Source organism: Eschrichtius robustus, chromosome 21, assembly GCF_028021215.1.
Source record: "Eschrichtius robustus isolate mEscRob2 chromosome 21, mEscRob2.pri, whole genome shotgun sequence".
In the NCBI taxonomy this organism is placed as follows: Eukaryota; Metazoa; Chordata; class Mammalia; order Artiodactyla; family Eschrichtiidae; genus Eschrichtius; species Eschrichtius robustus.
In genome coordinates, this window is record NC_090844.1 from 16,004,210 (window position 1) to 16,016,487 (window position 12,278).

The 12,278-nt window shown below is 40.6% G+C and overlaps 1 protein-coding gene across 1 annotated transcript; it reads right to left on the minus strand.

Moving 5' to 3' along the window:
- Positions 1 to 737: 737 nt before the first annotated feature.
- On the minus strand, positions 738 to 11,598 carry TRIML2 (tripartite motif family like 2). Its single transcript, XM_068532205.1, has 7 exons — positions 11,410 to 11,598; positions 11,033 to 11,128; positions 8,575 to 8,769; positions 7,259 to 7,399; positions 5,233 to 5,255; positions 4,961 to 5,061; positions 738 to 1,321 (listed from the first exon to the last, which is right to left on the minus strand). The coding sequence occupies exons 1-7, from the start codon at positions 11,596 to 11,598 to the stop codon at positions 750 to 752; spliced, it is 1,317 nt and encodes a 438-aa protein (XP_068388306.1). The 3' UTR covers positions 738 to 749.
- Positions 11,599 to 12,278: the final 680 nt, after the last annotated feature.

Consider the following 12,278-nt stretch of genomic DNA (forward strand, 5'->3'; position numbering starts at 1 on the left):
TATGATAAACCTTTCATTAAAAGTCCCTCTAATAAATAATTTTGTTGTCTTTTCAGCATTGTATGACCACCCCTGAACAAGGCTCTAGGAAAAAATTTTCAGTGGATTATCAAATAGAGAAAGATGAAGGCAAATACAAGACACCACTACAACATGACTTAATATAATAGTTTTTCAAAGCAGTGAACTATCAGGCTTCTTTTAAGAAATCTAATTTTCCTTGTAAGAGAGAAGTTGGATACTTGAAATATTTTTAAAATACATTTTCTGCAACACCTCCTCCCCACTGAGATAAGGTACCCAGGGAAATTAAGTTGTCCTCTATTTGGAATGATGTTAGAAGTCTTGACAATGTCAGGAATAGGATGTCTCCATTCTACATGTCACTCTGATGATAGCCTCAAATCTAAAGTCTTGATTATACGCAATTCTGTTTTCAGAAATCTCTAGAGTCCTTAACCTAGTCTTAAGGATCCCAGACTATTTCCGTCTCTAATTTCCCAATCTTATGCTGCATAGGCATTTGCTGTTCTAATTAACATGGAGTCCTTCAGTTATTATCATCCATGATTCAGGTTAAATGTAACCTCTTCCATGAAATGGGTGTTGAAAGCCACATGAATGCAAAGGCTCTGGGGTGTTAACCTGGGTTCCAACTCAAGTGCTAAAAATCTTTTATTGGATTACTTTGTAAAATAATTTATATAAAGTCATGCTTGTAACATTCTGGCCTCCTGTGGTCTTTGATTTCACACCAAAGAAGATTGAGGGCTAAGAGTACCATTACAAGAAGAAACATGAGGGAGGCAGATGCTCAGAGAGTCTGAATTCATGCCTCCATTTGAAATACAAAGAGAAAATACAGGCCTGAGAGCTCCTTGGAAGGCGAGATAAGAGAAATTGTAGATGAGGGATCTCTTTGTCACATCATAGAAGGATACCTGCCCATACTCATAGTCCAGGAAAACTCCAACTCTGTGCATCTGCTCTCTCAAGGAAACCCTTTTTAAAGGGGGGAAGGCCCAGAAAGTATAATCAGTTCCCATCATGGATCCTGTGAATAAGACCTTATCTCCGGAAGCACTTCTGCTGGCAGAGCTTCTGTGTACGCCCAGCTGCCACTGTGTTGCCTTTTCCACATCCACCTCCCAGTAGTGCCGCCCTGAGGTGAAGCTCTCCACACCCAACACAGTGGCGCTGAAGTCAAATCTCTCTGGGCGACTGGGTACCTCCTGCTGCACATTTCTGAGCCTCACACTTCTCAGATCCTCAGATAAGACCAGACAGGGATGAGCTGTTTCAGGGTCCAAAGTTACAGGTCCTGCAGGGAGAAAGAAATTTAGGTAACCTAGGGGTTTGTCAGTGCCAGAGACGCATGATGTCTAACATGCAGGGGCTTCCTCGTGAGTGGGCACGAGTCTCAGGCACAGATATGGGAGAGGCAATCTAGGAGAGTACAGATAAAGGGACCCCTAAGCTCTGCTTCAAGAAATGGGGGAATTCCCTGGTGGCCTAGTGGTTATGACTCCCGTGCTTCCAATGCAGGGGACGTGGGTTCGATCCCTGGGCAGGGAACTAAGATCCCACATGCCGTGCAGCGCAGCCAAAAAAGAAAAAAAGAAAAAAAAAAAAAAAGAAATGGACATCACAGAGGAACAAAGTCAATAAGATAGATAATGGAAGGAGATGAAAATGAAATCTATCTGAGGAAGAAGAACAAAACAATGAATGATGAACTACGGAGAGGTTTAGAAATACCTCTCAAAACAGAAAGGAATTCTACCAGGCTGTAAAAATGACCTGATACTCAGTCCTAGCCCAGTATCACCTGAGACCCAACTCTAGTCCCTAAAGATCTTCTCCAAGCCTGAACAGCCAGAAACATGAAGTCTCCTAATAGAGCAGTTGATTCATGGCTCTATCCTGTGACTGAACTGCTTTCTTCATCTTAAATATCACCAAGATGTGACAGATACTTAGAAACTGCTGCCAGCAGGCCCTTAATATTGAGTAAATCAGAAGAGAACATATCAGAGGCCAGAAATCCTGTGAGAATCCTCCAGAAAAATCAAGCTGAGATCAAGAACGCTCACTGTGATTTCTTATACGTGAATGAAAGTGGTACGTGTCTTCATATCGCTAACTGTTCCTTCTCATTTCTTTCTGTTCAACTTTTAAATATTCTGATTTCTCAGGGATTGGTCCTGGGTCTTCCTTTTCACTACTTGTATTCTTTTCCCCTAAGTGCCTTCATCTAGCCTCAGTTTTTAAATATCTTCTATATGTTCATGACTTACTCCATAAAAAAGTTGACAAATACCAGTTGAACAAAACGCAGAAATTTCAAACGTACTCCATCCAAAATGGAACTCCAAACCTATCCCTTCCCAGTTTCTACTTTTCAGTAGAACACTTACTGCTTTATAGTTGGTCAAACCATAAACCTGTAGTAGTCCTTGATTTCTTTCTTTAACATCTAATCCAGCAGCAAGTTTTATGGGCAAATGAACTTAAATCTCTGCACTTAATTCATATCATTATTAAAGTGGTCTTAAAAGCCACAAGCCTTGAATTTTAAATTTCAACTTGTCCTAGGCTCCTAGTATTTCCAGAAGACTGGCAGAAATAAATGCAGATTTTCTCTAGAAGTGTGTACACCTTCATTCCTGTCTTCAAAGAACTTCTAAAAATAATATTTAAGGAAAAAAGGAAAGCTTACTGTTAAAAAAAATCATTAACCACACACTCAAAGTAAAAAAGTACTACTGAGTGAGACTAGCAGAAATAAATCTGAAGGACTTCCCTGGTGGCGCAGTGGTTAAGAATCCGCCTGCCAACGCAGGGGACACGGGTTTGATCCCTAGTCTGGGAAGATCCCACACACCACGGAGCAACTAAGCCCGTGTGCCACAACAACTGAGCCTGTGCTCTAGAGCCCGTGAGCCACAACTACTGAGCCCACATGCCACAACTATTGAAGCCTGCACGCCTAGAGCCTGTGCTCTGCAACAAAAGAAGCCACTGCAATGAGAAGCCAGTGCACTACAACAAAGAGTAGCCCCCGCTTGCAGCAACGAAGACCCAATGCAACCAAAAATAATAAATAAATAAATAAATTTATTTTTAAAAAATCTGAAGAACTTTACATACTGGAATTGCCAGGCACAAACTCTACAATAATTTTTGCTTACTATGTTTAAAAAAAAAAAGAAAAACTTAAAAGTATCTACAGAATATAGGAATCTAAAGAAAGCAAGACTAAGTGGATTTGACAAAGAACTAAATAGATTATCTAGAAATAGAAATAAAATGTATTAAATAAAGTGCCAATGGATGATTACAAGAAAGCTACAGAAAAATATGTTTCATTAGCATAAATGCAAAAATTCTTTAAAAACCATTACTACATTGAATCTGGTAATATGTAAAATGGCTAAAACATTATTACCAAGAGTTTATCTTGGGAATGCAAGGGTGGTTCAACATATGAAGCAAATATAATTCACCATATCAATATATGAAGGAAAAAAATAAATATTTTGGTAGATATAGAAAAAAGCATCTAATAAATTCAACATCTGTTCATGATAACAAAGTTTTAGTGAATCAGGAGTAGACGGGGAACTTCCTCAACTTGACAAAAGGCAACTATGAAAAGCCTACAGCTAACATTAAACTTAAAGGTGAAAAACAATGCTTTCTTTCTTCCTAAGATCAGGAAGAAGGTAGATGATTCTCATCATTCCTATTCACCATCATATTGAAGGCCCTAGTAAGTGCAATAGGTAAGAAGAATACAGAAAAGGCTTACAGAAAGGAAGAAAAAAATTGTCTGTATTTATAGATTACTTGAATATCTTTGTAGAGAATCCCCTGAAAATCTATAAAAGTCACTAGATCTAATAAATCAGTTTAGCACAGTTGTAAGATACAATGTCAATCAATATACACAAATGAATATTTCTGTATACGATCAATAAACTAGAAATAAATAAAATTTCAATTAGAAGTTGATATTTAATTCCATGAATAAAACTAAAAAATACTTAGGTATCTGTCTAATTAAATATGTACAATATTAGCTGAAAACTACAAAACACTGTTGAGAGAAATCAAAGACGACCTAAATAAATGGAGATATACCACCATATCCCTAAATTGTTCTATAGATTCAGTGTAATACCAATCAAAACCCCAGCAGGTTTTTTGTAGACGCCAACAAGCTCATTTTAAAATTTATGTGGAGAAGGATTTAGAGTAGCCAAAATTATTTTTGAAGGAACAAATCTGGAGAACTCACAGTGCCCAATTTTAAGACTTTTTGTAACCAATCAAGCCAACGTGGTATTAGCAAAAGGATAGATACAATGATCAATGGACCTATTAGACTTGACATAGATCTGCTCGTATGTGCCCATGGATTTTCAACAAATGATGTTGGAACAATTGGATACATACATGTACTAAAAGAGGAGGGGAGTTGTACCATATCTCAGATCGTACATAAATATTAACTTTAGGGGTCCCACTGGCAGTCCAGTGGTTAAGACCCTGCGCTTCCACTGGTTCGATCCCTGGTCAGGGAACTAAGATTCCGCATGCCACACAGTGCAGCCAAAAAACAAACACACACAACTTTAAATGAACAATAGACCTAAATGCCAAAACTAAAACTGTAAAAATTCTAGAAGGAAATCTTTGTTGGGGTAAAAAAAGATTTCTTAGGACACGAAAAGCATACACCATTTAAAAAAGAAAAAGGTAACTTCAAAATCTAAAACTTCTGCTCTTCAAAAGACACTATTAGGCAAATGAAAATATAAACCACAGGAGAAATATTTGCAAATAGAGTCATTTTAAATCCTTAAGCTATCTGGAGTTTCACTTATGGTAGGATGTTCATTTTATCCTCAAATACAAATATAAAGTGTCCTGTGATCATGGATGTGTGTCAACTCACTTTGCAGCACTTCTAGCATTTTGCTCATTCCTGTTATTTGGCATAAACTCAGGTCTGTGATTCGGGCGGGCTCTAGGCACTGAAGCAGTAGTGACTCACTCCTGTTAAAGAAAGGACAATCTCAGTTACCTGTGCAGACCCCAGGCCCCTCCATCCAGAGGATGGATCTCATTACATGGCCTTGTTATCCGCACCCCAACATCTCTAACCCCTGTGTGCTCACAAATCAGATTGTGAATCTGACCTAAGTGTTTCCAAAATGAATAACTTACCTTTCCAAAGAATATCTTGCATTCTATGGGGTGAAAAGAGACAAAATTACTAGCGGGTATTTGAGCCAAGCCTTTTGTGAATTGTGCTCATGAAAAGTATTTTCTCTTATAATAATGAAACTCAATTTCCATGTAATTTCTTCAGCCTCATGGTACTAATTCTCAGATACCAAATTTCGACACTGAATAGGAAAAGTCAGGAAAATGCTTGAAATCATTGTTATATTCCCAAGGGAAATAATCTTCTATACCTCAAATTCACAATGCTCCACATTCAAATTCTGCCCATTTGCTTTCTATCCTAGGGCTGGCAGGAATTGAGCCTGCTGCCCCGCGTCCTCCGCCCGGGCTTCCTGCAGCCACGGAGACAGGCGTAGCCTCGTTGTGGGGCGGGGCGGGGGGGGCGGGCTCTGGGGGTCCCTGCCCTGGGAGGGTCCACCTGTGGGAAGGGTGGGCTTTGTTCCCCGAAGAGGGGCCTGCTGAGCCCTGGGTGGCAGGGCGGGGGTATATCTGGGACACCCTGGGCCCCAGCCAGCCCTGTGGTGACCCACTCAGGCCTTGGGCAGATGCAGGAAGGGGGGGACCCGGGGGCGCACGGGGCGGGGCCACTGACCCGCGCTGGGTGTGGGACTGGGCCTTCGTGTGGCCGCAAGTGCTTCTGTCCCCTGTGGATGTTGGGGCGTGGGTGTTCCTGGGTGGGTGGGAACCCAGGGGCGGCCGGTGGAGGGGCAGGGCGCCCTCGGGGACTCCTGAGAGGCAGCGGGTTCAGGACCTGGGTGTGGCAGGCCCAGTAGGAAGCCCCCTGTGGGGAGGGGCTGGGGGGGCCTGGCAGGTGGCAGGGGTGGGGAGGGGACATCCTTCAGAGGGTGGGAGCCACGGGCATGGTGGGGCACCTAGACCCTGGGGTGTGCCGGCTGCCCTGTTCTTCAGCCCCTGAAACAGAGCTTCCCGGACTCCAGGGCCTTGTGATTGATTGAGGCCCCCGGGGCATTTCTGCGATGGGGCTCGGTCTTGCTGTTTATCTTCTTGGAATTTAAAGTTGAAGAGGTTTAGAAATTGCTCTTTAGTCATTCATTTAAAACAATAATAAACTCATTAGTTATTAAAAACAAACAAACAAACAAGAAAAGAATTGAGCCTGCTAAGCTGGGGATGGTGGCTGGAACCAGGTCAGGAACTGAACATAACTGGGTCACACCTATCTGCACTGTCCGGAACTAGGCATGGCTCTAGAACAGAACCTAAGGGTTTACGTGCAGGGGCTTCTCAGAGTACTCACATGGCAAATGTGGGCCTGGCAGAAGGATATAAACAGTCTTTAAAAGATAAAAATTTACTTACTGAAAAGAGTAATGCATGTTACTGAACAAAATTTAAAATACACAATACTGGGAATTCCCTGGCGGTCCAGTGGTTAGGACTCTGCACTCTCACTGCCAAGGGCCGGGGTTCAGTCCCTGGTTGGGGAACTAAGATCCCACAAGCTGCGCAGCGTGGCCAAATATAAAAAATAAAAACTACAAAGAATCAAAACAGTTTAAACAACAAACAATACTATACAAGTAAGTCTCACCCTTGTTTCCCAAGGTTACTGCTGATTACAATGTTTGTGTTTATTTTGCCAGAGGTTGTCTGAATGTTAATGAGCATATACATCTATACATATTCTCTAAATAACAAAAAGTTTTCTGCATGTTTTTTTCACTTGATATCTTGAAGATAATCTTTTAGTGCGTTTAGAACTGCTCTACGTGTTTTTTTATGGTTGCAGAATATTGTATGGATACATCATAATTTGACTAACCAATTATTTACCTTATTAAAGGACATCTCAATTCATATTTACTACTGATCAGTGAAGCAGCTCTATACATACTATGATTTTATAATGAGTCATAATGCTTTTGGTAGCCTTCATGTATGACTGAAGATCACTGGGTACTGTGTTCTAGAACTGACCCCTAATGAGTACTGTCCACTTCTCATTTCTCAAATACTGTAGTGAAGGTTATTCCCAGAATCTTACCTGGAGCAACGCTGAGGCAGATTGCCCACACTTCTTCTCCAGCTCTGTGGTGATCTTCTGGAGGCTGCAGATCTGTTCAGAGAGCCTGACTTCACTCTCCCTCAGTTTACTCATGTTCTCTCTCCCCAAACAGTTCAGTCTCTGCAGAAGCATCCTTATTACTATTCAACAACTGACAATTTCTCTTATTCGCTAATTCAACCATCTCTTTAAAAACCTGCTTTACTGCCTGCCACCCCAGAAACAGACATAATTAGATAAGGCCAGGATATTCCTCTGTGTCAATCAAGACACCTCAATAGAAACTTGATTCTTTGACACAATATATTTATGTTGATGTGGACAGTATCCACATAGTCTACTTAATCAGTTCACAGCCTGGACCTAAAACAGACCACTTTTGTTGCTGTGCAGTTTTGTTCAGGAAGTTTCCTATTTCCTTCATTAAATTCAAACTATGACTTATTATAATTTAATTAAAAATTAAATTCACTGATGAGAATAAAATAATCAAACCAGAAGGGATACCAGTTTCCCTTCTATCCTTGCAAAGAAGCTCCACCTAGTTAAATACACGAATGTTCCATGTTATTTTTTTCTTAACTCAAGTGATACCATATTATACTCCACTGCTGATCTGACAGCTTGCTTTTTTCTTAATAAATAATATGCTCTTGGAGAGCATTCCTTATCTATACATATAGAGCCATGTTATCTTTTCTAAATGCTGAAGAGCATTCCATTGTATGTCCTGTACAATGTAGTTCATGAGTCCAACATTGATGGATACAGGTTGTATCTACTCTCTTCCTATCAACAAATATTATAGTAATAATAACACCTAATACTTACATTACACAATAATGTACACACATACAAACACTATTTAAAGAGCTTTATGTAGATTATCACACTCAAGCCTCACAACAATATTATGAACTAAGGGCCATTATCCTCATTTTACAGCTAAGGAAACCAAGTCAGAGGTTAAGCAACATGTTTAAGGTCACCTAGAGGCTAGTAAATTGCAGAACCCAGATACGAATCTCATCAATCTGGCTTCAAAGACTACCTCAAAGCCACGGCTCTATACTGAAATAATTTTACCACACTTCCTTACCCACGTGTCTTTTTATATGTATGTAAGTATATTTGCGAGATAAATTATCAGAAATAGAATTGCTGGATGACTATATTCCTTCTTTTAATAGATCCATGGTTGTCAGTGGATGTCTTATTCTGGAATTGACATACTGTTCAGCTCTTCTTTCTCTCATTTCCCAAATATTGTTAGGATGCCATGTTTCACATCTCACCTGTAGTATTTCCTGGAACTTCTCCTTTAGCTTTGTGGCAAACTCCATCAGTTGGTTCTGACTGGCTTCTCTCAAGTTCAGGTTGAATCCGCACCCTTGCGGGCTCTGGAAGTTCACTTTGTTTTCTTCAATCAGCAACCCGAACCTTATCCTATATTCAGACTCAATCATCGCTTTAAAATTCTGCTCTTCTTCCTTCACCATAGATGACAGAATTCAGGTTAAACACCACAGATAAATACCTATGGTTACTTTCCATCCATAATTTTAATATAAAGACAAGGAAATATAAAAGTATAGGGGAAGAAGTAACAGATATATAATACAAAGGACAGAGAGAATTTCAGAGTCAACATCAGCCAAGACATCAACACAATCTTAGAACATAAAATGCAGATGAAGAAATGTTAATTGACTTAGAAAACTGAGGAATCTATACAACCTCAGTGACCAAAAAGGAGACCAGGAAAACTGGAAGGCAGCACCAATGGCTTTTGCTGATGCTTTGGATAGGGGGTGTGAGAAAAGAGGAATCAAAGGGTGACTCTAAGGTTTTTAGACAAAGAATAGAGTTGCCAAAACATAGAAAGGAAAAGTATGGAAGGGATAGACTCCAGAAGTGGGGAGTGTATCGGCAGCTCAGTGTGGGATATGTCGATTTTGATTAGTCGGTTAGCCATCCAAGGAAAGATGCTAGGCAGGAAGTCGGACGTGAAAACCCACCACTGGGAAGTCTGAGCTAAAGACATCCATTGGGAGTAGTCAGCTTAATGACCATATTTAACCTCATGAGACTCTATAGAGTCAAGATTTATCAAGAGCCTGACTATTCTCACCACTTCTACCACCCCTCCCCCGCAGTTCACCATTACCTGTCCCTGACTATTGCAAACAGTCCCCTTCAGGTCCCCCGACCTGTGCTCTCACCCTCCTACAGTCTTATTCTCATTCAGCAGCTAGACTATTCCTATGAAAATGGAAGTTAGATCACATTACTGCTCTGTTCAAAAGTTTCCACTGGCTTCCTTTTTTCATTAAAAAATAATAAATTTTTAAAAAGAGAAGAAAAAAAAAAGAAAATCAACTTCCCTGTCAGATGTGGTCTTCTGATCTCATCACCTATTAGCCTCCACTTCCTTCATAACCCCAACCAAGTATACGCCAGTCTTGAGATCGTTGTACTTGCCCTTCCCTCTGCCTAGAATATTCTTCCCACGACTGCACAGCTCACTTCCTCACCTCCTCGAGTCTTCTCAAAACCAATTTTGGAATGACAAGGTCCTGATCACTTTATTTAAAAGTACATCCCATCACTCTTTCCTGCTTTTTAAATAAAATGTACAGCACTTACAATGTAACATACTACACATTTTACTTGTTTACCTCCACTAGAATGTCAATTGCACAAGGCCAGGATTGTTTGTTTTGTTTTTTTTTTTCTTTTCACTACTGAATCCCCAGCACCTAGCATAGCTCCTGGCAAACAGTGGGACCCCAATATTTGTTAATATATGGTGCTTGGAGCTGAAAAAAATGCCTACCATCCTCAACTGGATGAGAATCTAGTATAACTGGCAGAACAGTTACATATGAAGGGAGGGTCTGAAATTAGAAGTGAAACGTGCATAATGGACCGTGATTCCTCAATTTGAATAGTAATTCTTTATTTATTTATTTACTTTTTATTGAAGTATAGTTGACACAATGTTGTGTTAGTTTCAGGTGTACAGCAAAGTGACTCAGTTACACATATATATTTCTCAGATTCTTTTCCCTATATGTAAAATAGACATATTTATAGATCTAAATATATATATCTATTTTATATATAGTACTTTATATGTTAATCCCAAGCTCCTAATTTATACCCCCGCACCCCAGAATAGTAATTCTTAAATTGCCCTTTAAATGGCTTCAGGATTTACATGGCCACCAAAAGTACATAAGATGCTCATTCTCCTATGGCATTGTTATAAACTGTGCTATCAATCTTTGCCAATAAGGGATGCAAATGCCATCTCACTAGCAAATTTAATATAGTTAATTTGTATTTCTCTTACCATGAGCTTATGGACCAATTCAGTATGTTCAAAAGATATCTGCATTTTCTTTTCTGTGAACTCTCATGTCTTTGATCATTTTTCTGTGGAGTTCCTAGTCTTTTGCTTATTGACTTTTTTTTTGGCTGCACGGCATGTGGGATCTTAGTTCCCCAATCAGGGATAGAACCCATGCCCCCTGCAGTGGGAGCCTGGAGTGTTAACCACTGTACCACCAGGGAAGTCCCCTGCTTATTGACTTTTAAGAGCTTTTTACACGTGAAGAAATTAACACTTTTCCTACCTATGGATTTCAAGTAGTTTTTCCTGCTTTGTCCTTTGTCTTTTGATTGTGTTTATGTTATTTGCTATCCAACATTATGGGTAATTTCCCCCTAAGAATCAAGATAAGCACCGACCTGCATCATCACCATTCTTTCTTGCTCATCAGCCAATATGCTTTTAGCTACTTCAAGTTTCTCCTTCAATGTGTTCAGTATCTCCTGGAATAACTTCTGCAGAGAAATATATCACAGAATTCCAGGTAAAGTAATTGCTTTACAACAGATAGATTCCTAACCTTAGACAACTGAAAGGCCAATAGCCCTGACTACAATGTTTCCCTAGCCTTGAAGTTGAAGGTCTAAATATGGTACTTACCTAGTATTCTTTGATAAACATCAACTAAGGGAATGGTCTTGGAGGATCAGAATATCTGTCCCCCAAATAAATAAGGTAATAAATAAGAGGAGGCAGCCAGAATGACAGAGTGGGCTGGGATCTGCATGAAGCTTACCCTATAATTCTCAGCAGCCTCTTGTACTCCATATACCACGGGATTCTTCTGCTCCTGGGACGTGAAGTATTTGTCACAAAGCGTGATTTGGTCATCATGGCAGAACAGCTGTGGTGGCTCCAGATGTATCTGACAGCGGGCATCTTCCGGGATTTCTTGCTCTAACTGGGAGCAGAGCCTTTTGGACATGGCGGCAGGTGGCCCTAGTTGAAGATTGGGCTGTTTCTGATGTGGAATACACCTCCCCGTGCTCTGAAAAGGAAAAGAGTGGCGGTGTTCTGGCGCAGACACACTCGTTAACCTCAGTCCGCAGTCAAGCGTCAGCAGGTCAGTGCATCCTGGACTCCTCAAATCCAGCAGATCTTTGGCAGCCACGTGCTTGGGAAAGGAGACAAGGAGTTACACGAATGATCAAGTTTCCTAAGAATTTCAAGCAATTGGTTGAAAATTATTTACAAGTGACAACACAGCAAGCCACCTCCCTGCAAGTCATTAAAAAAAAAAAAAAAAAAAAAAAAAAAGGAGGGACTTCCCTGGTGGTCCAGTGGTTAAGACTCCGCGCTTACACTGCAGGGGGCGCGGATCAGGGAACTAAGATCCCACCTGCCATGCGGCATGGCCTAAAAAAAAAGAAAAAAGGAGAAAGAAAAGAAAAAAATGGTGCTCAAAGGCGGCACACTGCTGCAAAGAACATGAGAGGAACTTAGGAGCTTCCGGGACTAAGGGGAGGCAGAGGCAGAGCCTAGCCTCAGGCACTCAGGTCGCAAATTAAAGGAATCACTCACCCAGTGCTTGCACAAGCCAAAAAGAGAGGGCCTCCTTAAACCATAGAAAGGTGAGGCGCCGGGTTACCAAGTTTAAGGAAGGGC

What these genes read in the sequence shown, in the direction of transcription:
- TRIML2 (XM_068532205.1), bottom strand. Translation starts at nt 11,598, where the DNA reads ATGTCCAAAAGGCTCTGCTCCCAGTTAGAGCAAGAAATCCCGGAAGAT. An exon ending in AAAGAATGGTGATGATGCAG is followed by an intron (nt 8,770 to 11,032) that starts GTCGGTGCTTAT and finishes TCTATGGTGAAG; the next exon opens with GAAGAAGAGCAGAATTTTAA. An exon ending in CTGCCTCAGCGTTGCTCCAG is followed by an intron (nt 5,256 to 7,258) that starts GTAAGATTCTGG and finishes TTCACCCCATAG; the next exon opens with AATGCAAGATATTCTTTGGA.